The 26,351-nt window shown below is 44.3% G+C and overlaps 1 protein-coding gene across 1 annotated transcript; it reads right to left on the bottom strand.

Moving 5' to 3' along the window:
• Positions 1 to 1,573: 1,573 nt before the first annotated feature.
• Positions 1,574 to 24,869, bottom strand: opn4a (opsin 4a (melanopsin)). Its single transcript, XM_018766148.2, has 11 exons — positions 24,772 to 24,869; positions 12,474 to 12,613; positions 12,133 to 12,266; positions 9,405 to 9,608; positions 8,956 to 9,127; positions 7,856 to 8,017; positions 6,301 to 6,408; positions 5,408 to 5,594; positions 4,443 to 4,604; positions 3,809 to 3,877; positions 1,574 to 1,681 (listed from the first exon to the last, which is right to left on the bottom strand). Exons 2-11 carry the CDS (start codon positions 12,605 to 12,607, stop codon positions 1,586 to 1,588), a joined length of 1,428 nt encoding a protein of 475 aa, XP_018621664.2. The 5' UTR covers positions 12,608 to 12,613; positions 24,772 to 24,869; the 3' UTR covers positions 1,574 to 1,585.
• Between the last annotated feature and the right edge of the window lie 1,482 nt (positions 24,870 to 26,351).

The following is a 26,351-nucleotide window of genomic DNA, read 5'->3' as shown; positions in this document are numbered from 1 at the left end:
CGGTTACACAAAGGACGGCCTGTAACGACGCCCGTTACTCCTTCATCTTCATTTCGAGGAGGGGAGAAAAAAAAAGCACGACTTTATTAATTTCCCTAAACGAAAATAAATAAAAGCAACAAGAACGAACACAGATTTAACAAATCTACAGCAGTCTTTCCCCCCCCCCCCAGCATTTGTTACTTGCAGAATACAACATAAAGACAAAAACTCCATCCCAAGTGTAAATGCAGTTTCTTTTCAAAAATGCTAAACTTAATTGTAAGTCCTCAGATTCATAATTCAGATCAAGCGAGCGGTACATTTATTGCACAAAAACTGCGGCCTTGAATTTGGGTGAAACAAAAGCGCTGTACAAATGACCCGGTACATTCTTGCCCACTTCAGTTTTACTCCAAGCCAGAATATGGTGCTTTAAACTTTCTACAGAAAACATACTACATTAGTGCTGCTATCTTCAGTTTCAGGTGCAAATAGTTGTTTTATTGATGTCAGACTAAATGAGAGCTATTATTAATATAAATTATAGGATTAATACACCATTTAGAAACACTGAACAGGTGTTTAACATAAATACATTACAACATCAAAAGCTAAATCTGAAACTACAGGTATAGAAATCTTTACAGCTATAGAATCTGAGTGGCTGCCAAGATCTTTTTTTTTACAGGTTCCAAGGTTACAGACATGTTCAGTGAAACATCAAATTAAAATGCATAACTCAGCATCTACAAATACTGCACACCCAGGATAGTCAGCTGTGACCTTCTCATCTTAAGTGCGTTCAGATATTTCATGCAGGTTTTCAGTACTGGTGTGCCTAGCAAAAAGTTCTAAACATAGATGGTTAAAGTCTGATTAAACAATTCTAAACAATAAAACAGGCTCTACAGTTATAAAGGACCGTACCCAACAATCTCGCGGGATTGTCATGGTAGATTCTTAAATTTCATACTGTGCAACCCCATAAGCGACAGCCGTGAAATACTGTGGTGTCCTGAGAATAAATGGTCACTTTCCTGTGAAGACATGAAAAGAAATAACATCATTTCTTGAAGTTGTGTCATTCTAGCAACAGGTAGTGCAAGGAAGGGATAGGGGTTTTGTAGTAATAAACTATTGCTGTGTTCACTCAGTATGGGACATGGTAATAATCGCAATACCTGAGATTAGTGAAGTCTTAGCTGACAATGAATAGTCTAGTATAAAAAGAGTAGGAAATGTCTGAGATGGTTGCAAACTGGGGTGAAGAGACAATTACAGCAGTTTTCCTTTGGACATCTAAACAGTAACCCCTCTTTGCCTCCACCTATCCAGAATTTCTTACAATGGCGCAGGTTACCTATACAAAATATACTCCAGTCGTATAAGGATTTAGAGAGCGTTTTCTGCTGTAAAAAGATTTAACAACAATTTATTAGCGTACCTTTATTACCAGTACTAATGAATGGGCCATAATATTGTTATGAAGACTGCAGTTGTATAAAAAGTACATTTTACGTTGTTTTTATATTGAAATGACGCTTTCGAAAATGCTAAGTGATGTAGATATTATGCGTTATCACAGGGGGTGGACATCTCTGCGTCACTGGAAGGTGGAAGAGGTCTCCGTGGGATAGATGTCAGTGGCCTGATGTTGATAAATCCTGCCCCCAAACTGTCGTTGGCCATGCTGGAACGGCTGCAAAAGACAGTTGATCTTAGTGGGCCCACTAGGGTGGGGCTTGATCCTGATGTGATGATGATACTGGGGACCTGCCCCGCATTCCCCCTGAGCAGACCCCCTTCTGTAACATCAAAAACCTATTGATCAAAATGTAAGAGGATAGCGTTAAACTCAGTTAAATAAAAACAATTAGGTTCATTACACGGAGTGCGGTCGTAACCCAAAATACGCCCTTTTGAATCGTAAGAGTTGGACCTTATTTTGAGTTTCGTTCAATATCCCTATTTCGTCTTACAAGGCATTTCTTTGTGTTCACGAGGACCGCGTTTGGAGTTTGCGTGTCTCCTGACAGCTGAGGAATTCAAAACATTTGCGTTTGTATTTCTTGATTTAGGAGACGCTTTTCTCCAGATCGGCATACGGTGGTTCCTATGTTCAGTATTTATCGGACACCATTCTCCAAGGTGACTTACAATGCTAGCTTCAATATGGCAGCATGGTGGCACAGCGAGTAGTGCTGCTGTCTCACAGCGCCTAGTAGTGCAAGAGGACATGAATTCAATCCCCGTTCTCCCTGTGTCTGCATGGGTTTCAACCGGGTGCTCTGGTTTCCTCCCACAGTCCAAAGACATGCTGTTCAGGTTCCCCCATAGTGTGTGAGTGACAAAGAGAGTGTGTTCCACTGATGTATGGATGAGTGACCCAGTGTAAGTAGTGTATCTAGCAGTGTAAGTCACCACGGTGGATAAGGTGTGTGGGTTGGTAACACTACATAGAGTTCATTGGAAGTCACTTTGGAGAAAAGAATCTGGAAATAAATAAATGTAATATAATAAACTCCCTGCAATTATTCATAAATTTCTACAGCAGAGCAATATAACAGATTCACACTCTATAGGTAGTTTAGAGTCACAAATCCGCCCGAAACACATGTCTTTAAACTGTGGGAGAAAATTGGGCATCCAGAGAAAACCCACACTTTAAGTGTACAGTTTATGTAATAGCAACAAAAGAGCTCAAGAACACAGGTAGACAGACGTAAAATATTATACAGTAAAGAATGAAGGCGGACTGCCTGATTTTGAGTTATGATAACTTGTGTTAACTGTTGAAGTAATTGTGTCCATTTTAACGGGATTTTGTGATATTTCATCATAAATGAGAGTCACTTTTGTGGCTCAGGAACACAGAAAACCTTTATGGTTTAATAGTCGTGAGCAGAGCAGCATGGTGATACAGCATGTAGTGCTGCTGTGTCACAGTGCCCTGCCTGTTTAGGCATCGAATTCGAATTCGGCTGTCTGCATGGAGATTGCATGTTCTTCCCATAATTGTATGGCCTTCCTCTGGGTGCTCTGGTTTCTGCCCACAGTCACAGGACTTGCATCTTAGATGAGATGGTGGCTCTAAATTGCCTAAATTCTATGACTGTGTTTATGCTTACTTTGCTTTGGACTAGCATCCCATCCAGGGTGTACCCTAACTAGCCAAGGGACCCTGTACCTCCAGGAGAGACTCTGAACTGCTGTGATGCTAAAAAGTGGTTAAAGAAAGTAAATTGTCATAAGTATGAGGAAAATCCTCTGCTGTGTTGTTGGAATTTTCTAATTAACGTCCTTCTTTATATTAACAATTGCTTTTGAATTTTTCTTCCAGTGCTGAACTCCTTCACATATTTTCCACTTATCCTGCTCTGGTTTCCATTGGCCTGCTGCTTCCCCCAGGGACATTCTTCATTTTGCTCTTTGTTTTGCTTGACTTTTCTGCTAATTGATTGGATATGCAAAAGATTCAGAAGTGTTTTATTTGTGATTTTTTTTTTTTATTTGCAACTCTTCTTCAAAAGAAGACATTCCTTTCAGATGAACAAAACATACTGTATATTTATCATAAGGGTGACATTTTTTTTTTAGTTATTATCCTATCATGCAAAATCTGTCAGTGAGAAACAAAACAAATAGTTAAACGAACCCAGTTTTTATACTTGCTAAAATTGTGAGTGTTTCTGATGTCTTTAACACTGCAGGTGAAAAGCAAGGTTCCAGAGTTCCTAACTTTTCAGGTATGAGTTTCATTTCAGTCTAACTGATACTTGGATGGAATAGTTGGAAGGATTTCGTCAACAGAACCATAGACACTTACAGAAGGAGGGGAACCGAAGTCAGACTGACCCATCTCAGCCATGGAGACATCATCTGCATCAACTGAGCTCTGAAAGGAGGATGAAAAGGTTAGTCCTTTAGAGACATTTTAGATGTAAAAAAGATACATTACAAAATTTACTTCAGTTTTCCTACCATCCTATCAATACCACTTCATCGCTAGGTTCTAAATATAGAATTTTAAGTGGAGTTCACGAACCAAATACTGTTCAGTTTACTGCTTTGTGAAGCTTTGACGAACAATTCACATTTTGTTATAAAGCTGTTCTCGAAACACTGGAACCTTCCGTTTTTTTCACCAGTGGAATTAGCTATTCTGGTATTATTATTTTCTGGGAAAACGCAGAAGGGAAGAACAGATGCCGATAGCTGAAATACGAAAGCAGATCTGTTATGGATTGTACTGATGACTGTGGTTAGGACAAATCAGGTCAGAAGAATTAAACCCCAATGGTTGGACTAATTTGGCAGTGTACAATACATGGAAGAGGAGGATATGTAGTACATGCACATCTTGATGTAATGACTCTGTGACTGCCTCTTATATGACACCAATATGATTTCATTCAGTCAGAGGCAGGAAATATGCAAGAATTAAGAGCTGATGGCTTTACCTTCTCAAAGATCCCTGAATCATGGCTCTTCAGCTTGACCTTGGAGAGTTGCTGCTTGTAGGCCGGCACTTCTGCGGTGTCCCTGCTAATCTCACAGGACACTTGGCGACTGGCAGGGCGCGAGCCAGTGCTGGAAAGGTCTGTCTCGGTATCTGTCCAGCCCTGCAGCAGCAAGACGTGAAAAAGAGCATGGCTTACTCTCTGCACCAAAGGCAAGCTGACAGGACTGCCCAACTACAGCATACGAGCTGAAGGAACATATTGATCAGGAAGAGCCTCAGTAAAACCACAGAAAACTCCCGGATGATGGAAACGAACTATCCTGAGACATGCCCTCTGACAAGGTTGACGATGAAAGCAATATTTGTGTTTTATATTTGGGAAATATTGTAGGCAGTAGGGGGGTGCGGTGGCACAGTGGGTTGGACCGGGTCCTGCTCTCCGGTGGGTCTGGGGTTCGAATCCCGCTTGGGGTGCCTTGCGACGGACTGGCGTCCCGTCCTGGGTGTGTCCCCTTAGCCCTGTGTTGCCGGGTTAGGCTCCGGTTCCCCGCAACCCCGTATGGGATGAGCGGTTCAGAAAATGTGTGTGTGTGTGTAGGCAGTAGAAAAAGGGGGATGTGGCGGCACAGCGGGTTTGTCCGGGTCCCGCTCTCTGTTAGGTCTGGGGTTTGAGTCCTGCTTGGGGTGCCTTGTGATGGACTGGTGTCCCTTGCACCTTGTGTTGCCGGGTTAGGCTCTGGATCGCCGCGACCCTGCTTGGGACAAGCAGTTTTAGACGGTGTGTGTGTGTGTATGCAGTAGTTTTCCTGCAGCTGCACTTGGTTTTAGAGTACCATAAATTCTAAACTTGACACTTGATTTCAGCAGCTCCATAAAGACTGTTGCCAGGGGAATGTGAAGAGATGGGGCACAGAGAAGGGAGAACAGACAGGGCAGTGAGTGGTAGCCAAGGCGTCTGCGTACAGACTCGCTGTCGGAGCCAGAGGAGAGACGAGGCTTCCCAGCACGGGTGAGCTGACCGCTGACGTCGGAACTCTGGCTGGTGACAGTCGAACGGCGTGTGGATATGAAACTGCTGGTGTAGGTGTGCTCCTTTTGTCGGACACAGAGCAGGGCGCCAAGGCACGGGATGTATTTGGCAATGGCTGACCTGACAGGGAGTAGAGAACACACAAGATGATACTCAGAAAAACAGAAGGATTTCTTCATTCAGATATGTTCCATATGGCTTGACTGCGGGGAAAATTTGAAATATTTTTAACAAACAAATGGTAGGCTCACTTGGGTGACAACAATATTTTGCAGCCCTGCAACGGCGGGAAGCCGAACACGCAGTGTTTTGTAGTTCTTAAACAATCAAAACGCAAAGTACATTTAATATTGTCAGCTGCCATTTATTTTTTGCCGTCGGGATCAATAATTAAGTTAATGAACTCATGATTGGCATAAGATGGGATTAAATTATTTGGAAAATGTGCCAGGTTCATTATAATTCTGAAAGCTGATTGATTATTATAGGACTCCATTATCCAGCGGGAAGCGGAAGGATTAGAAGAACTCCTAATACAATAATGTAATTTCCCTTTAGTGCTCATTTTTATCCAGAAACTCATGCAGGTCAGGTAAACAGACAGCTGGCCTAAATTTGAAAGAATTCCTTTTCTAATAATAGGGCTATGCCATTGGTCATAGGAAGGCATAAATAGATAGGAAATAGATTTTATAGGCAGAACATAAATATACTCACAAAAGCAGCACATAAGTATTTTTCTGTGGTTGTGCTCGTTTTACAGCTAGACTTTTCAAAAAGAGTACACAGTCTAGAAATGGTGATAGGTGGTGTAAAAACACTGTACCTGTATTTTGGGTGCGTGATAGCGTATATGATGGGGTTGTGGATGGCAGAAGCCTTGGCTATCACAGCAGGGATGGAGTTCATGTAAGGGGTGAGGATGTTGGCATACCTAAGAGATTGAAGGGAAGATATAATGGCCAAACAACAGGACAACTTCATATTGCCGTATTGTTTTGTCACAAGACAATTGTTTTATACTATAAAGGCTTATTAAACACCCATTCTTCGCAGAACAATGAGAATTTGTTCAGTGAAATCACCGTATTTAATGATTTCCCATTACAAAGGGGTTGAAATACCATTTCTTCTAATGCAGAAAAAAGATCAATTCCCAGACAAAAATATACCTAAAATTAAGATATCCAAATAAAAATGGAGGCAGAAAGTGGTGCAGTGATTAGAGCTGCTACCTTTGGACCCAAAGGGCCCAGGTTTAATTCCCACCTTTTGCTGTAGTAGCCTTGAACAAAGCACTTAGCTTGAATTGCTCCATTTAAAAAGTAATTACTCAGCTGTATAAATTAGTAAATCATGGTAAACCTGTTTCTTTGGGGAAAAAACATCTGCTAAATGAGTAAAATAAAAGTTATTTTTATACATGACAATGAGAATACCAACATATTTTATATGATATTTGTATTTATTGCTATTAATAATATGTTTGTTTATTAATAAGTAATAATAACATTAATAAGAAAGTAATTGTTTGTGCATTGCATGGTAGGATGAAGGGTTCACCCTGAATGGGAAAACCCTATAGTAACATTGGACAAAAGAGGGGACTTAATCTCTTTAATTTTCTTCTTTTTATCTTATTGTGTTTTTAGGAGGGGGGCGCGGTGGTGCAGTGGGTTGGACCGGGTCCTGCTCTCCGGTGGGTCTGGGGTTCGAGTCCCACTTGGGGTGCCTCGCGATGGACTGGTGTCCCGCCCTGGGTGTGCCCCTTGCGCCCTGTGTTGCCGGGTTAGGCTCCGGTTCCCCGTGACCCCGTATGGGACAAGCGGGTCAGAAAGTGTGTGTGTTTTTAGGAAACCTACGTGTTTTATGTGATTTTTAAACATGCCCTATTACAAATTTTTTGTAAATTATATACTATAATAAGATATAATATATAGTATATATAAGCATAAGTATATCATACACAGCGTATATAAGACATAATAAGATTATAAAATATTATTATAATATACACACACACACACACACTGGCTGAAGCCGCTTGTCCCAAGTGAGGTCACAGCGAGCCGGAGCCTAACCCGGCAACACAGGGCGCAAGGCTGGAGGGGGACGGGACACACCCAGGACGGGACGCTAATCCATCGCAAGGCTCCCCAAGCGGGACTCGAACCCCAGACCTACCGTAGAGTAGGACCCGGCCAAGCCTGCTGAGCCATACATATAATAATACATAATAATAATACAATATACATACAATACATAATAATAATAAACGATACATAAAATATAATACATAATATATAAGAATATATATATATATTTTTTTATATATAGAATTATGTAAGTATCTCTGTCTCAGTGTTTGTGTTCATGCTCACCCTGCAAAGGCTGTCAGTGCCACTGTGGAGTAGGGGGACCAGGAAATTACATAGAGAAGGATCACAACCAGGGCAATCTTGGCCGTTTTCCACTCATTCCTCAAGCGATGAAATCTCCGAACGAAGTCCTTGCAGTTGCTTCCGTTGATGTCGCTCACAGCTCTGTGTCAGACGCAAACGTTCAGTGGAAAAGACGCGCGCACAGGTGTCTAATGGAAATTCTTCAGACGACTGACGTGCCGTGGCTCTAGTCTGGGGGAATGGTTTTCGTATTCCATAACTTTGGATCCGATTTGGTGAACGCGGCCCGTCGTGAATGCACGTGCTTTTCAGAAAGCGTTGCTCACACCTACTGTATTATAAACTTTTATCCTCAAATTAACACTTTGAGCTGAAATGCGCTGAGAATCACAGCTCCGGTACTAGTCGCAAGTCCGCCGTTAGTCTCTAATGCCTCTGGGCCATTCCAATATCAAGTGTATGACTCAGAAATGTAACAGGAAAAATTGGCTGTGGTCTTAGGAAAAAAAAAAAAAAAAAAAAAAAAAAAAAAACTGGCTGTGGTTTTAGGCAAAAGGAGTTGCTAGCTTATTCCATTCCAACTCTGTCACTAAAGACTTCAATTAAATAACACATCCAATATGGCTGACAGACACTCCTGTGGAATTTCATACATTTCCCATAATGCTCCACTGTCTTAAAGCAACGATCACATTTGTGACGCACCAACAGATGGAGAGATCTGGATGTAGACATGCCATTGCAGTATAGTACATTGCTGCAGTTAGACTTTTCTCACAAATATGCGCAAATTTCAGTTTTTTTGACATGCTTCAGATAAAATTTGTTTTACTGTTTTTTTTGTTTTACTGTGAATTGAAAATTGGGTATCGAAAGGCAAAAGCCGTAATATAAAAATTTCGGATGAAGAGAATTTGTAAATCAAGGTACGCTTGTACTATATAACTAAAACTGGCAGCTGTATAGCAAATGCACGGGAAAATTTTCATTTCCGCATGCTCTACAGGCAACAAGAAAAACAGAACACGTGTACATAGGCAGTGTGCAGTGGGCCTTGAACCGCACAGGTGGCTACTCACTTGTTGGTAGCACGGATGGCACGGAAGATGAAGAAATAGCAGTACATGATGACAATGAGAGGGATGAAGAAGACAAAGGTGAAGAGCAGCATGGTGTATGCACGGACAGAGGGGCTGAAGGTTATGTAGTCCCAGGAACAGGAGGTCAGTAGACCTTCGGGAACATAGGCACCTGGAGGTCCAGAAAAGCACTTGATTATATGCTCATAGAACTGACATTCCAGTGTAAATTGTGTGTGTACATGCTTAAGAAGTACATTTGTCCCAGGGAAGAGTTTTTAACTTTTTCCAAGTTTCGAAATACATTACGAAGCATTACCGCCTATCAAGGAACTCCGCATGGTAACTACTTGATCATCGTGACATCCATCATTGATCACACTCCATATTTGCTCTACTGCACTTTCTCAGAAGATTCAGATACCAAACAGCGAATGATCCATACTCACTCCAGCCGAAGAAAGGTGGCAAACTCCAGCCCAATGAGTAGGCCCAGACAGCAGTGAGGATGAGCAGGGCTCGTTTGCATGACAACACCCCAATGGAGGCCAGCGGTCTCGTGATGACAAAGTAGCGATCCACAGCTATGACCATGAGAGTGATCATAGAGCAAATCCCGAACAGGGCACCACAGAAGGCATAGAGCTCGCAACCTTCCAGAAAGGAATCACAAGTAAGACAAAACAGTGTTCAGATTAAAGAATCATCCTTAGGAAATTACAGACAAGCACACATACATTGGCTGAAGCCGCTCGTCCCGAGCGGGGTTGCAGAAAGCTGGAGCCTAACCTGGCAATGCAGGGTGCAAGGCTGGAGGACACACCGAGGACGGGATGCCAGTCCGTCACAAGGCACCCCAAGCGGGACTCAAACCCCAGATCACGCCGGCTGTGCCACCGCACCCTCCCAGATAAACCACACATGGATAACAAAAACTGTGGCCCATTTTTCATAAAGAGAAACATAGTGAGCTGTTGGAGGCTCAATCGACATATGGTTTATAGTCATTTTGGTGTCTTGAGAGCGTATTGATAGTTCTGTAGAGTTCATGGTTGCAATGATTCCAAGTGACTACTTTATAGCCTCTTGTTCCATTCAGCCGTATAGGATATATAAATAAGTCGAGTTCTGGGTCCCAAGAAACAATTCTTCCCTTTTAATCATTATTAAGTACTGGTTGCAGACACCGGGTTGCTGTGCAAAGCTGGTTTTTGCTTGACCTCATTCATTCTAGATTGCTTTCCTAACCAAGATTTGTGCTGAGCGCTCTGATTTTTGTTCTAATGTCACTCATGCTCACATTTGATTTAAAAAGTAGTTCATTAACACATACAGCATTCCACCTTGATTAATTCAAGTGGACAGTAATAATTCTCGGTTGACTGGGATTTTCCATAAAGAATAAGTGCTCCATAGTTGTGTAGTAGTATTTACTAGCATATTTAATGTTTCTGTTAGATGAATTTGGGTCATGCAATTTTCTGCATGCAGGAACAAACATTGGCACAGATTAGAGCTTTGCGCTCAGCAAATGGATAGGATTAATATTCAAACGTAGGGCACCGGCAGGACACGTGACACTTTGGACCACCAGCTCTGTTACATCAAGGCAGAAGTACTTGCGGGTCAACTAGGAAATTTTCTGTGGGTTGTACCGTAGAGGTCATCTGATGACCTAGCAAAGGAAACTCATCTTGTCTAAATGCAAAGTAGATAGCTTCTGTCTTTCAGAAAATTTAATTATCATGAAAGGCTTGTTATTCTTGGTTCGTGCATAAATGCTTCTCCGTGGATATCAATAGCGATAATAGTTTATCACTGTCCTTGGCCTTCATAGGAGTAGCTGTAATGAGAATGAACAGTTGCTGCATGTTCTCAGATAATGTTGCACAACTTTGAAGGCAGCCTCTGGCCAAAGAAAATGATAAAGAAATATTAGTCAGCAGATGCCTTAATTTACATTTGCATGTATTCATTTAGACGCTTTACTTCAAAGCAACATACATCCGAGATAAAATAAAATGAGTGCATTACATCAACAGAAGGAGTGATGTGGATACAGACACGTGATTCTAGAGTACAGTCAATTTGTCACATTCTTCCATGTGAACCAGTATATGTCACAAAAGTCGCTGCATAAAGGTTTAGCCATTATTCAACAATTTCTTCTGAAAAAAATTATTAAAAATAAACACTTATCGCACCCTTATGAGATCAGGGGAGAAGTGCATTTTGAAGTGTAGAGAGAGATTCAGCAGCTCTGAGTGAGAGAGGGAGATCGTTCCACTACATCGGGTATATTGTTGCATCGTTACCCTCAAAGTGAACCCATTAACCCAGGGCACCTGAAATGAACAGTATCATGAGGACTGACTGAATGTTTCCAGCTCATTTTGGAGCTTTAATGTTGTGTTATTTTACATCTTAATGAATTAAATCACAGCTAGAGGAGGACTTCCTTCTGTACCTGTCATTTCCATCCAAAAGCAGAAGAGCTCCCTCCCCTTCCCTGCCACTCTTAAGAGCTTGTTTTCTGAAATTGCACTGAAAACAGCAACTCTTTTTTTTCTAGTCAGTCTGATCCGACATTAAAACGGAACAAAAAGTACAGAACTGGAGATAGCATTGTGATTATAAAACTGTGCTGTTATGCTCAAAGTATTATTCAGGTACCAGCTAGCATGAAATGGTAGCACAGGAGGACAAGAGAAAAAAAAAATCAAGAGTCGAAATGTCGTGCTTCGAAGTGTTACTGAGATGGTTGTTTAAAGCGTCAGGAGAAATCGCGAGCTGGCCTGCTGAGAAGCTCAAGGATTTCCATTTCAGAGAGTACAGAAAGCTGCAGTAACTTCTTCCTGGTCCCTTAAACATTTGCTTTCCTCTCCTATCAGATATGAAAAAGTTTTTGGGAAGAGGTGGTGTGTCACGAGAGGTGTCAGGATGTCATATGATCGTATTAATCAATGTTTTTAACCAGTACCAGGCCTTAAACCACAACCAAAATGGTCAGAAGGTCAAATCAAAAAGAGGTTTGTTGTTGTCGATGTCATCGAGTCAAACCTGACCCCTACTGACCACTCGCGTGGATTCCAAGGCAAGGGAGGAATGGAAGTGGAAAAAGAAGTTCAGGCTGTGAAAAAGACAGCAGAACGGCACTGAGTCGGAGGTAGAGTTTACCTTTTTCTCCAAAGATCCATCTTTTGTGCATGCTGTTGATGAAGAAGCTGGGAGTCTGGGTTATACACATAAGGAAGTCTGTGATGGCCAAGTTGATGATGAACATATTAGGGGGTGTCCTTAGACTCCTGCTCCTGGATACAGAAACACACCCACACGCCTTGGTTGGAAACACGTTTTGCCAACTTTTCAATCACAAACTGTGAGACTCATCTTTTCAAGCTATTAAAAGAGAAAAAAACTCTTCAAGAATAGAGAAACTCTTTAAGACGTCAAGAACTTGTGAAAGCTTAACTGCCATCTGTGGCCTGGACTCGCATTCACACTGTATTGGTCCGTACCTGCTGAAGGCATAGATTACCAGGAAGTTGCCAACCATCCCGGTGATCCCGATAGCAAGAATGAACGACCCAATGATGTAGTGGGCGTGGTCTGGCACATCCACAGTGGGAAAAGGATAGACCTTGTGCCCCATCGTCACCTAGAGGAAAAACGGAGAAAAAGGAAATCGTGAATAAATTGCAAAGTTTGAAAATAAGAGCAAACATTCATCACTGTTCTGCACATGAGACTTGCAAACCTACAATACTAAGAACAATTAAGTTTGGCTGTTTCTGCAGAGGGAATTCAGTGTTTTATTTACATATTCAGAAACTACGAACATGCATCAACGTTTAAAAATTTTAAAGTTCTTAAGCCCGGTTCCAGTGGATTTTCTTTTTGGTAATGGCTCCATTGTTCGTCTTTTTTTCCCCATTCTCTTTCGCTAAGGGTTCCAATGCATTGCTCTCGTCTCTCGACGTATCTTGGACGATGCCTGATCGTCACTGTGTTCTCTCCATTTGTTCTAGATCTTCACCTCATCATTTATTGACCGTCTGTCTACACAACGCAAAAGCCTGCGTTTACCACAGAATTCAGCCACATTCAGTACAAGGAGAAGCTGCAGGAATTCAGTTGAGGGTAACATAGTAGGCCATTATAGTTATAATACTGCTGTAATTTTCTTTTTCATTTCCGGACATCCTGCACTCGTGCCCTTTCGAGAATTGTGCTGCAAAATTGCACTGTCTTCATTACTTTCCATCGCAGTCAGGGACGGGAGACAGGAGTTAGGTGGTTCGGACCCAAGCGCGTGTGCGGTCACTCCAGATTCCATCCAACACAGAGAGGCAGGCAAAATCGGTGGTCAAGGACAGGCATAGGTCGATCGACATGCAAACGTCATTGGGAGGGCAAGACAGTCCTCAGAACATGGGAAAGCAAGTAGAGGTCGAAAGCCAGGTAGACAAGAGAACGAGGAACGGGGTACAAGAGATGACACGCTGAATCTGCTAGCCAGGGTGCACAGTAAAGCGGGGTAACATGATGGTAAATACAGCCAATGCTTGCCTGAAAATAAACTTCAGATAGAATAGTGGGGCTCTATGGTTCATAGGACAGTAATCAACAGCTAAAATTACACATTTTTCATGCAGCTCAAAACTCCCACTATTTGAGGATTTTATGCCAAGGGTACAAGTCCTTGGTATTTGAGCATACAGTCTTTCTAAATTGAAATTTGTCACATGCATTCCAGTAACATTATTTCAGCTCTCGAACTAAGCGATTTATTTTCACCTTGAATTTTCTGAAAAACTTCATACGTGTTTTGCCCAGTGAATCATTCTGTTTAAACAGCCTTGGGTCATGAATGGGAACCTCTGCGCTTTACCTTTCTTACCCAACTCTTGAGGGAAAACTGCAGGACTGGAATTTACTTGATGGCGTTGACGTTTTAGCCAACGGATTGACTGCAAACCGGCACAGCAATCACTGGCATCAGTGACGTTTTTCAGTTATGTTTCAAGGCAGTAACTTTACAGATGAAGCTCTAGTCTTTAGGGTGTTTCAGCTCACGAGGGGTCAAATACAGAACAAGAAATAACAGTTTCGAAACCTTTGACCAGCACAACCGATGCCAACTGCTGAACACAGGTAGTGAGGAAAAAGGAGAAGATCCGTGCTCAGAGGAGACACGTTAGGAACTTACTCTTCACTCTTAGTACAATGGCAACATCAAGAGGAGTTAATGGATCACAGGAGAAAAACCAAGATCCAGGTGCTGTGGATCACGGGTATCTTAGCAGCAGCACACCCAACCATCTTTTCCACATGTAGACCAATGTAAGACCTCAAGACGTTTACAGGCCAGACACTTGAGACTCACACAAGAATCAGAATGCATTTAAGTGTTATGTATTTCACCTATTTCTATGTTCAGCTAATCCTGAAAATCCAAAAAAATATCCCGATCTGGTGGAATTTTATGAATGATTGCTGTTTTATAAGCATGCATGTCATATATCGATAATATCAATCTAAGAGTGAGTCAATGAGTCAACGGCTCCAGACTTAGCAGTCTATACAAAGCGAAGACAAAGTCAGGCCGCAAATTCTGGTTCATCGATCGATCCGGATGTCAAACTGTACTCTGAAACTGTCGAAACACTCGTGAAATACTATGCCTCGAATAAGGTGCGTTGTATTTAGCTTTCTGTTTGTTACAAACCCCAAAAGGAATCAACCCTCTTTAGTATGAAAATGAGGCTGTTGTGGAGACATTCGCTTTTCTTCGCAGTCAGTGGAAGGAAGGCGGCGCAGAAGTATGGAGTCACCTGCTGGTTATGCTGGGCCACGGCAGCCTCCATAGTACGTAGTCCCCGCCGCCATCAAGGAGCTGCAGTTACAGCATCTCCTACACTTTAGTTCAGGATCTGTTCTCAGAAAAGCGGATCGATGTCTTTCAAATCTTTGCACCAGCTTCCCTAAGGATTATTGATCTAGGCTTCCTGCAAGCAATACGTAGCGTGTATGTGTTTCACTTTTTCCAGTTTTACAAATCCAGCACGACACTTTGACCAGTCGTGCGCACTTTGAATAAGAGCGAATTTTCTTCTGGCTGGAAGTACACTACGTCTGGTTCAGTTTGCGGTTTTCCAAGAACTGCATGAGCGTTCGTGTACTAAAGATACTATCCTTCACCCTTATACAGCAGAAGAAAACAAATCCATAATATTGATATTATGCAGCAAGATAAAATTGTTCTGTATTTGTCACTACTTACCTTGAAACTGCAGAAATTAAGAGCAAACTTTGAAACTCCCCCCAAAACCATTAAAGGTATTTTTTAAATTATAGGGATTTCAAGGAAGAATTGTTATGTTGATCAAATGTTACATTCCTTTCTTGATTTAACTTGTGTCATGTATCATTAACCCATTACTTTTTACGAACAAGGTCAATGCTGTGATTTGTTTTCCGTAGCTTCAGAACCCTATCGTTACTTTTCATTTCCGAGCCTCTCCGTTCTGCACAAGGTCCACGTTAGAGCTCAGTGCTGCGGTGTTATTTACTCTCCGAACAATTTCTAAGGCAGACTGACTTAGGCGATAATAAAAATAGCCGGAGGAGGTGTACATCCTGCAAAAAAAAAAAGCCCATCTTGTATTTTCTTGACATTTTACAGTGTGTGATGTTTCATTTCCTTTCAATACCAACTTTTAAATCCGGCAGATCGCATTTGCACGGTTTGCTTCTGTTAAAAGGTTAATGAAGCCAGAAATATCTCCGTTGTATGGTTCATGATCGTGCTACATCCTCCGAATTTCTCTCTCTCACATCTACGATAGAAATGTATTAAAAGATGCTCCAGAAACAAAATTAGGTACTAGACTGAAAGACAGGTTAAACGCACACGCATGCACACACAGCAAAACGTAACTATTCTTGCCTGAAAGCAGGGAAATTATTAGTCAACGTTGAGCAAAAAAAACTCAAAGTAATGCAATTAAATGAATCTGCGCCACTAGGGTTGCCAACCCTTGCAGAAGAAAATAAAGGAACACTTTTAGGTTCTTATAGGATAATAAAAGACACTCGCAATTTCTTTATAGCTGATGTGTAAAAAACAAGTCTCTGCCTGACTGAATTTGAATCTGAGAAATTTAATTTGATTTTAGCTCACTGACTGAAATCAAATGTAGTTTATACTGGAAATGTATTTTAACCGATGGATTATGCATTTCGTTTTGAAAAGTAAAAGAGTAAAGAACCGGTACCAAGAGCCAGTTTTCGTCCAGGCAAGGGGAGAGTTTTTGCCCCGGGTGGAGGAGTTCAAGGATCTTGGGGTCTTGTTCACGAGTGATGGAAGAAGGGAGCGTGAGGTCGGCCGCAGACTGGGAGCAGCGGCGCAAGTAATGCGGCGGTGAAGTGGTGAAGGGGGAGCTGAGCCATAAGGCGAAGCTCTCCATTTACCGGTCGATCTACGTCCCTACCCTTACCTATGGTCATCAACTTTGGGTGATGACCGAAAGCATAAGATCGCGGATACAAGAGGTACACCGGGCACGGCCGACTGGGGCGAGGCCCCGAGGTCGGCCCGGGACCAGCTGGAGGGATTACATCTCACAGTTGGCCCCGGAACGGCTGAGGATCCCCCGGGTTGAGCTGGAGGAAGTTGCGGGGGACAGGGGCGGCCGGGCCTCTCTGCTGTCCCTGCTGCCACCGCGACCCTTTTAGGACAAGCGGGACGGAAGACGGATGGATGAAGTGTAAGGAGAACATGCTAGAATATATATAAAAAAATCGCTACCATAATAAAACGGCAGAGGTGGTACAACAAAAAAACTAGAAATTTCTCCTCTTTGCTTGGTCTCGTGCATTCGGTCGTTCCGTCCAGCGCTTGCCGTGGACGATCTTTTTTACGACGACGACGTCGCATACAAACTGCACCGTCACCGTGTCTGACAGAAAAATGTCTCTTACAAACAAAGTTTAAATCACAGTTCGCATAAACTCGTTCTCCCTGACTTTCCTAAGCCATCGCTTCTCCGTCTCCCATTCTTTTTTATACTTTTTATACGTCTCTAATCGTTCCCGTTTACGAGCTGGACTATTAGCAGCCATCATGACATCTAGTCATCTAGTTAATAGCTACCTGCCTTTTCCCTGTCGCGGGGAGATCCCCCTGACCCTTGACCCTTAACCCTCCTCTGTTTCACATCCATTTTTGCAAAGTTTTCCTAATCTTCTTTAACACTTTTATGCCAATGCGAAGTTTACTTATGCAGTAAATATGTAATAAATATTTTTAAATGTCTCTGGGTGTGAAAGGTTAAAATGTGGGGCAAACATGATCCTGCTACATCCTTTGAATTTCTCTCTCTCTCTCTCTCTCTCACATCAAACAACTCTTATTTATCCCTAAATACAGAACGATTCCGTATTATACGGGACGGCTGGCAACCCTATCCACAACTTGAGCAATTTTTTTCTTGTGTCTAATGATAGATGCTGTCTGCAACACATGGGATGCAAATCGAAGTGAACCACAGCTTTTCTCTCCAGCGAAGCGCTTCTGCGTTTCCTTAAGGATGAGCAGCGTGTCGATAAAACATCCTTCATCACATTTATTTCCCTTAAAATCAAACCACTTTCTTGCCGTCATGTCTGCATTACCAATTTCCCCCCACCTCGGTTCTGAAGGCCCTTAGATGCCGCTACATAAGCTATATATTTATATACAATCAACATATGTAAAACTGTGTGAGTGACAGAGAGAATGTGTGGGTTTCCCCTGGGTGCTCTGGTTTCCTCCCACAGTCCAAAGGCAGGCTGTTCAGGTTCACCCATAGTGGGTGAGTGACAGAGAGAGTGTGTTCCACTGATGTATGGATGAGTGACCCAGTGTAAGTCACCGCGGTGAATAAGGTATGTGGGCTCATAACACCACATAGAGTTCATTGGAAGTCGCTTTGGAGAAAAGCATCTGCTAAATAAATAAATGTAAATGTAAACCAGCTAGACACACAAAGGGAAAGTAAGCAGAGCAGAAGCTGTGTGTTTCTAAGATGTGAGCTTTAGGTAAAAATGTGAGTCGTTCTCATTGGATATCATGTCATAGGTGACTCGCTGTAATCGGTACCTCTTCTCCCCCTTTACACTTCCAGCTCCGCGTTCGCTGTTTCCAGGAATACGTGGCTGAGACACGACTGTCAGGCACACGCACACACACACATTGCAGTATAGGACCGCTCCGATGGCTTCTCTGCGCCGCTCCCGCCAGTTACTCTCCGCACCTGAACTTGCAACCTGAACCCACGGCGGCCCTGTGCCGGAGGGACCCGAGAGGCACCCGGCAGGAGACATCCGGGGCCACCGACGATCGGCCCTCCGGGGGGGGGGGGGGGTCACTCACAGAGGTGGCGGGGGTCAGATCCCCCAGCTTGTAGGCGTGTGCCGCCTTGCGGTTCCAGGGAGAAGGCGTCTCCGGCGTCGCGGTGCGGTTGGGCTCCATCGGGAGAGGCGAGGCCCTTTCCAGAAGACAGCGGGGTGGCCGAGCTCCGGTCCCGGCAGCTCCGGTAGATCAGATGCAGAAATAGTAGATGGTGCAGAAAAACAAGCAAAAAAATGGGAGGAAGTTCAAAAAAGTCCTCGGGCGTGGGCTTTCGCTCCAGAGGCGGGAGGACGTGGGAGCGGAGGGCGAGTCGGTCGTCCGCTCTCGCCCCGCACGTTTGCACGTGCGCGGCTGCGCGCGTTTGTGCTCGTAGCAGGAGGCCGCGTAGCGTTGGAGAAAGAACGACGCGCTACCTGGATGTGGAGCTACTCCACTCTGCTAAGCCATCTTCTCTGGAAGTGCGTTCGTAAGGGCATATGTCCTTATATACTGTACGCTCCCTCACTCCATTCTCTCTCTCTCTCTCTCTCTCTCGGGCTCTCTCGCTGTCTCCACACACACACACACACACACTGTATCTCTCTCTCTCCCTCCCTCTCTCACCGACTTTCTTCTCGTCTCATCATATTCCCTTTTCAGGCTGAGCTTCGATAAAGACTTACAGCCTGAGCATTATGTGCGTTTCATTATTTTTACCCAAATAACCTGTCCGCTCTGCTCCCCGTCTGTTTTTTAAGGCAATCAGCTCCTAATCTGCAGAGGGATATTTTGCCCTCATCTGCCGAAGCGCAATTCATGATATGAAATGTCCACGTCGGTGGCTGGTGCTTTTATCGTTTTAGGGCATTTGGCTTCAACGGTAGTTCCCAAATCTTTTTTTCTCGCAGGCCTCTCTATATTCTGCTCTTTATTCCATCCGATACTCTTGTGAATTGTGCCGGACTGACTTTTTTGGTTAAAGAAGTCTCACAATACAGATAATTTTAAACTGGGGAGAAAAAAAAAAAAAAAAGATGAATACTGACACATTTTAATTATTAAACCAAAATAGTGTTAGTTGTGGAGCACCAATAAAACTTCAGGTCAAAACAAACAGGTTGTTAAGCACAGGGGCTGGACAACAGAGGTAGGACCCAATTGCGGGGTCTTTTATTTCGAATCTTGAAGGGCTGGGCAATATTCGTGTGGGTCGAAGAATCGAGGCACGTGCGTCGTTTCGTTGGAGAGTACAAGGTCGTAGTCAAGGAGGTGAGCGATGGTCGGCGATGAGGGAGAACAAGACAAGGGGACGAGGATTAGGGTTTGGGAAACGAAGGGGACGCCGGTATCATAGTGTCACGCCCACAACACATGCAACTACACCTGACTCCGCAGTAGCTCATGAGTAATCGCTCACCCTATAAAGACCTTCTTCAGCTCCCATACCGTTGCGGAATCTCGTTTGGGACAACCGCCCTTCCTCGTGTTACTACACTCTTGCTCTGTCCACGATCTCCGGTTCTTTTTTGACTCCTTGCTTCGTTCTCCGACCACGTCCACGGACCCTCGTTCCTGTCCTGTTCGCCGATCGACCGACCCTTCGCCTGTCCCTGGTTTTGAGACCTTGCCTCTTCCCTCAACGTCTAACGAACAACGCTGCGCTTGGGTTCGGCCGTCTCGGCTCCATGCGTTCCGCGTGACACATAGTGGTTACATTTACATTTATTCATTTAGCAGATGCTTTTCTCCAAAGCGACTCATCGATACTCATTGATATGAAAACCAGGGTATGTAAGAGAGAAAGAGGCATTCTTAAAAAAAGAAGGAATTGCATTACATTCATTGTCTAGGCTGTTCGGGGAACATTATAGAACCAAAACAAAAAGAAAAAAGCCAACTGCAGAGAAAGGTTGGCATTGATGGAGAGCAAGGTGATTCATGATAATTTGTAAAGGGTACAAAATAAAGATCTTTGGCCAGGGCCCTAAACATGGAGAAAAACCTTAAGACACCATGCTGACCCAGTAAGACAAAGTGCCAGAACAGACCCAGTCTTCTTGGCTAGTAAGTACTTTGAAGTACTTGTCATGTGCTCTACCTCCCCTGTGTTAAACCACAGGAAACAGTCAGCTCAGCTATGGGCCACTGGACTCCTGGAACGTGGAGGCCTGTGGTGGAAGAGATGAATGGAAAACAGAGCTTTCAAACTTTACAGAAAACAAATGAACACTGAGTGCATGATCTCTGCCTGTAGTGAGGTCTTGTCTATGACCTGGTCTCCAGGCTCCTCATACCCATGCATGAGTGATCCTTGAGGCCTCTTAACCATACTCTACTGATATTAAAGCACAAAGATAAAATCCAGGTTTTTCTGAAAACTCAATAACTATTAATTATGGTGGTGTCTTGCGGTGGGTGTTGGCAGTACATAGGGTTGTGTGGTATTGGTGCTGCTAAAGACGGCTAGAGCTATGGTAATGGTTTGTACAACTGGTGTGTCTACTGTGGGTGGAGGGCTTTAGTTAAAAATAAATTATTTTAATAAAATAAATTATTTTCTACATTGATGGACCATTGCCTTGGCACTGTGGTGGGGTTTGTGTGCCTCAGTGACCCTGAGATGTATGTCATTTGTAGCCTTGTGCTCTTGGTAGGGTCTCCATTGGTCTGGAGAGTCTAGACAAACAATGCTCCATAACAAACTCCATGAGTACATCTAAAATCCTGAGTGAACTATGCTTGGATCAGAGTCTCCAAGACCCACTCCTGGAGCCAGACTTGTGAGTAGTATTCACTGGCAAGCGACTGGTGGCCAGGCAACCTACATAACCAAGTCAGGCTCAGCCCAAAATGATGATGTGGAGTCGTTTCTTGGGCTCACCACCCACAAAGAGAAGGGGAGGCCTCGGATGCAATGCCAGCCAAGTGGCAGAATCAGCAGCATAGACATTGATGAACTGGTCTAGATCAAAACTAGCTCTCAATGTGTAATCGACAGACTGGCTGAGACAAAGCCTGAGCTGGAGCAGGGGTGGAAAGATACGGGTTTGATCTTTATGCACTGTGGTTTGGAGGCAGTTTGTGCTGTGGAAGGATCGCTGTAAGACACTCCTCAAACTGGTACACTTTTCCTCCTTCTGAGAAGGAGTGTTTGACCCCTCTGGTATGCTGAAACTCATCATTGTTCCTAAAATCACTGCTGCGGCATGAGGCCTTCATAGCAATAAGGTTAAAAACACTGGGCAGTATGGAGGTGACATGGCTTACGCTCCTCTTTGACGTTGCATGGAAGGTTGGCAAGGTGCCTCTGGACTGGAGCACGTGTTGCAACTACAGGGAATCACGTTTGATGGCCCCCTTGGCAAAGGGTCTCGGAAAGGAGGCTCCACCTGACAGCTGAGCCTCGGATTCAGGAGGAAAAATTTTGATTTTGTCCTGGATGTGAAGAGTGGACCAGCTCTTCTCCCTTCTACAGTAGCTTGAGGGACGTGGGAATGTGCTACTACAGATGACGTGTGTTCTGTGGAACTGGAAAAGACATATGCCTGTGTCCTTTGGCATCTCCAATGGGAGGTCCTTTAGAAATATGAGGTACAAGGGATGTGTTCTGTTCAGTCCGCGTATGAGAACACTGTGAGTTGTCTTCATATTTTCAGTGTTAGGTTGTGGTCCTCTAAGTGATTTTCTAAGACAAGATATTAACATGCAGCTGAGGTTTGGAGGTGGTCCAGCAGAAGGACAAGGGGTAGCACTTCTACTTTTTTACAAATGATGCCCCATGGACCTCATCCAGCAGTGAACTTCAACACGCCAACATCACAGCTAAGTGTAAATCAGCTGGTATAAAACTTGACACTTCCAAGACTGAGATTTTGGTTCACTCCCAGAAAAGAGTGTTTTGCTCTTTCTGTATGAGAGGGTGGAACAACCTGAGGTCTGGTTCACAAGCAATGGAGATGAAGAAGAGGGGCTTGAGAAGCAGGCTGGTGCCGCATCAGCAGTTTTGTAGGCACCGTACCACTTTGTGAATCTGCGGTGAAGCAGAACCTGTGGACAAGGTGGCTGCTTTACAGCTCAAGACATTGTCCCCATCCCCACATATGGTGATGAGCTTTGGGTAGCGCCTGAAAGAAAGAGTGACTGAAGACAAGTGACCAAAGTATGAGTTCACCATAGAACTGCTAGGCTAATCCTCAGCGACATGGTGAGGAGATCTGAGATCCAGCGAGATCCAGGAGAGCCTCAGGGTAGAGTCACTGCTCCTCCAGATCTTGAGGAGTCACTTGAGGTGGTTTGGGCATGTAGTAAGAATGCCCTCTAGTTGACTGCTGCTGGAGTTACACTGGGCGTATCGCAGAGGGAGGAAAGTGCAGGGCACTTAGAAAGATGATGTGCCTTGACTGGCCTGGGAACAAGCTCTGAGCCGATGTCCCACCGGGTACCACCTCCGTGTCGGTCATCAGAAGGGTCGCTGCTGATGCTGCTGCTCCTTGGGAAATTACTCGGGAGATAGAAACAGCGCTGGAAAACAATGAAACATTCTGGATTTTGAACCCGTGACGCAGAAACAACCTGCATGTATTTGTTTCTAATTTAGTGCTGCTTTCTTAGACGCGACAAACTTGCTTTAATACGGTGTCGATATTCCCATCTAAAGCGATACGTGGTCCAGCATCCAGATCCGTGCCGCAATATCTACTGGAATGTTTTGTATATTAATATAAGAGTCTTCTCTTTTTAAAACATAAGCAGAAACTGGATTCTGTTACATTTATACAGGGTGGGTTTCCGTTGTTTTTAATAAGCCAAGTAATTAATTTTCAATTAAATCAGTGCCACGTGTTGCGCAAGAGTATTCGCGCGATACGAAGTTAGAAACGAAGAACGGAACTGACGTCTTCAGAGCTACGCGGCGAACTGGATATCATCACACACACATCATCTGCAACCGCTTGTCCCGAGCAGGGTCGCGGTGAGCCGGAGCCAAACCTGCCAACACACTGGGCATAAGGATAGAGGGGGAGGGGACACACCCAGGACGGGACGCCACTCCATCGCAAGGCACCCCAAGCGGGACTCGAACCCCAGACCCCCCAGGGAGCAGGACCAGGTCAAACCCGCTGCGCCACTGTACCCTCCTCGCTGGATATTATCCAATGTACTATAATTCTATAGAAAGTTAAGAGAAGACCAGGAGCATTAGAGTCACACATAACCACACATTATCATAAACACCACCCTTCGCAAAATGTATAAAGCAGGATATTTTCAATCAACTTTAAACAAACCCTGCAGCTGATTTATCAAGGGAACAAACAAGGTTAGGAACATACATTTCAGGCGTTTAAAATTTTTATAATACCGTTCATCCTCATATATGTATATATATCGAACACAAAAGCAAGTGTCTTAAAATAATGAAGTGCAATATGTCTATCCAAGCTGTTATTTTGATCATATTTTAGATTTCCAAGCTTTCCTTTTGCAAAAAGTTACAGTATTCGAGTAAGGGTTTTGTATGTCATTAAAGAAAGAAAGCACACACACACACACACTGTCTGAGGGGGTTGCAGTGAACCAGAGCCTAACCCAGCAACACGGTGCAGGGGACACACCCCGGACAGGACGCCAGTCCATCACAAGGCACCTCAGGCAGGACTCAATCCCCAAATCCACCACACCAAGCAGTTTTTGACAATGGATGGGTACTAAACTTTGTAGGCAGTTTATTAATTACATTACATTCATTTATTTTGCAGACACTTTTCTCCAAAGCCACCTCCAATGAGCTCTATGTAGCATTATGAGCCCAGACACCTTATTCACTGCGGTGACTTACACTGCTAGATACACTACTTACACTGGGTCACTCATCCATACATCAGTGGAACACACACACACACACACACACACACACACACACACACACACACACACACACACACACACACTAGGGGTGAACCTGAACAGCATGTCTTTGGAGTGTGGGAGGAAACCAGAGCACCCAACGGAAACCCACACAGACACGGGGAGAACATGCAAACTCCACACAGACTAAGCTGGGATCAAACCCACAGCCTCTCGCACCACCCAGGCACTGTGAGACAGCAGCTCTGCTCGCCATGCCACCCTGCTGCCCACGGGATTTGGGAATCGACGTTAATCCCATAATAATCTACTTTTACAGCATCCTTCTAATACACACACGACAGACAAAATGCCTGTCGGACATAGCGAAGTCAGCGAAGGGAAAACGCGGCCAGCTCATCACTAAGGTGAGTGGTATTCCCTAGGAGGGCACCGGCTATTTCCAGATTTTGCAAAAATATTACCGCCATATTACTTAGTGCTGTAACACGGAGACATCAGTGGATGAAACTGTGACTGTAAAGTGGAGAATCGCCAAATGTCCATGCGAAAAATGACACGGTCGATGTCTTTACCGGACCAGCGTGTGGCAGCGTCAAGAGATGATTACTGGAATGATACTTTGATGATGCTGTGTGGAGATGGTGCAGGTGCCCTTAAGAGGATGGAATCTCCATGGCAGCAAACGCAGATTCTTGCCTGTATGATGTGTGGCAGAAGTGAACCGAAGGTCTTCCGCGGAACCTCACCTCTTCGGCCTCGGGATGAATTCTGGACCTATTAAGTAATAAATACACTCAGATGTGTCCTCAATATTGTTCCTTAGATTCCCCAAATCCCTCCGCCTTCAATAAAGACGGGGGGCTTTGCTGGATGAAGGCATCTTCCATTGCAAGTGCTGCGCTGGAGAGCGAGAAAGAGAGAAGGAGAAGGAGGAGTGGCAGTTAGGAGGAGCACGAGGAATCGAAGAGCCCCATAACAGACAGGCTGTTCTAATACACCAGCGGAACCAGTGCATTTTAATGCCACCTTTATTAAAAGGTAATTCCCTCGTTTCTGGCCAGATCATCTCTGGTGCACTGGGTCGCCAGTCCTCATTAGTCCGTCCATCCGCTTATCAATGGTCCCATCTTCGCTGTTATACTGACTCTCCATGCCTCACTGGTCCAGTTCTCCTTCATTGGTCCAGTTTTCCCTCACTACTCCAGTTCTCCCTCACTGGTCCAGTTCTCCCTCATTGCTCCAGTTTTCCCTCACTACTCCAGTTCTCCCTCACTGGTCCAGTTCTCCCTCACTGGTCCAGTTCTCCTTCACTGGTCCAGTTCTCCCTCACTGGTCCAGTTCTCCCTCATTGCTCCAGTTCTCCCTCTTTTCTATCTGAACATCCCTCACTGGTCCAGTTCTCCCTCTTTTCTATCTGAACATCCCTCACTGGTCCAGTTCTCCTTCACTGGTCCAGTTCTCCCTCACTGGTCCAGTTCTCCTTCACTGGTCCAGTTCTCCCTCATTGGTCCAGTTCTCCTTCACTACTCCAGTTCTCCCTCATTGCTCCAGTTCTCCCTCTTTTCTATCTGAACATCCCTCACTGGTCCAGTTCTCCCTCATTGGTCCAGTTCTCCCTCATTGGTCCAGTTCTCCCTCTTTCCTACCTGAACATCCCTCACTGCTCCAGTTCTCCTTCACTGGTCCAGTTCTCCCTCACTGGTCCAGTTCTCCCTCACTGGTCCAGTTCTCCTTCACTGGTCCAGTTCTCCCTCTTTTCTATCTGAACATCCCTCACTGGTCCAGTTCTCCCTCATTGGTCCAGTTCTCCCTCTTTTCTATCTGAACATCCCTCACTGGTCCAGTTCTCCTTCACTGGTCCAGTTCTCCCTCTTTTCTTTCTGAACATCCCTCACTGGTCCAGTTCTCCTTCACTGGTCCAGTTCTCCCTCTTTTCTATCTGAACATCCCTCACTGGTTCAGTTCTCCCTCATTGGTCCGGTTCTCCTTCACTGGTCCAGTTCTCCCTCACTGGTCCAGTTCTCCCTCATTACTCCAGTTCTCCCTCTTTTCTATCTGAACATCCCTCACTGGTTCAGTTCTCCCTCATTGGTCCGGTTCTCCTTCACTGGTCCAGTTCTCCCTCACTGGTCCAGTTCTCCCTCATTACTCC

The sequence above is a fragment of the Scleropages formosus genome, chromosome 8 (genome assembly GCF_900964775.1).
Source record: "Scleropages formosus chromosome 8, fSclFor1.1, whole genome shotgun sequence".
Taxonomy (NCBI): Eukaryota; Metazoa; Chordata; class Actinopteri; order Osteoglossiformes; family Osteoglossidae; genus Scleropages; species Scleropages formosus.
This window is presented reverse-complemented; position numbering and strand designations above follow the sequence as displayed.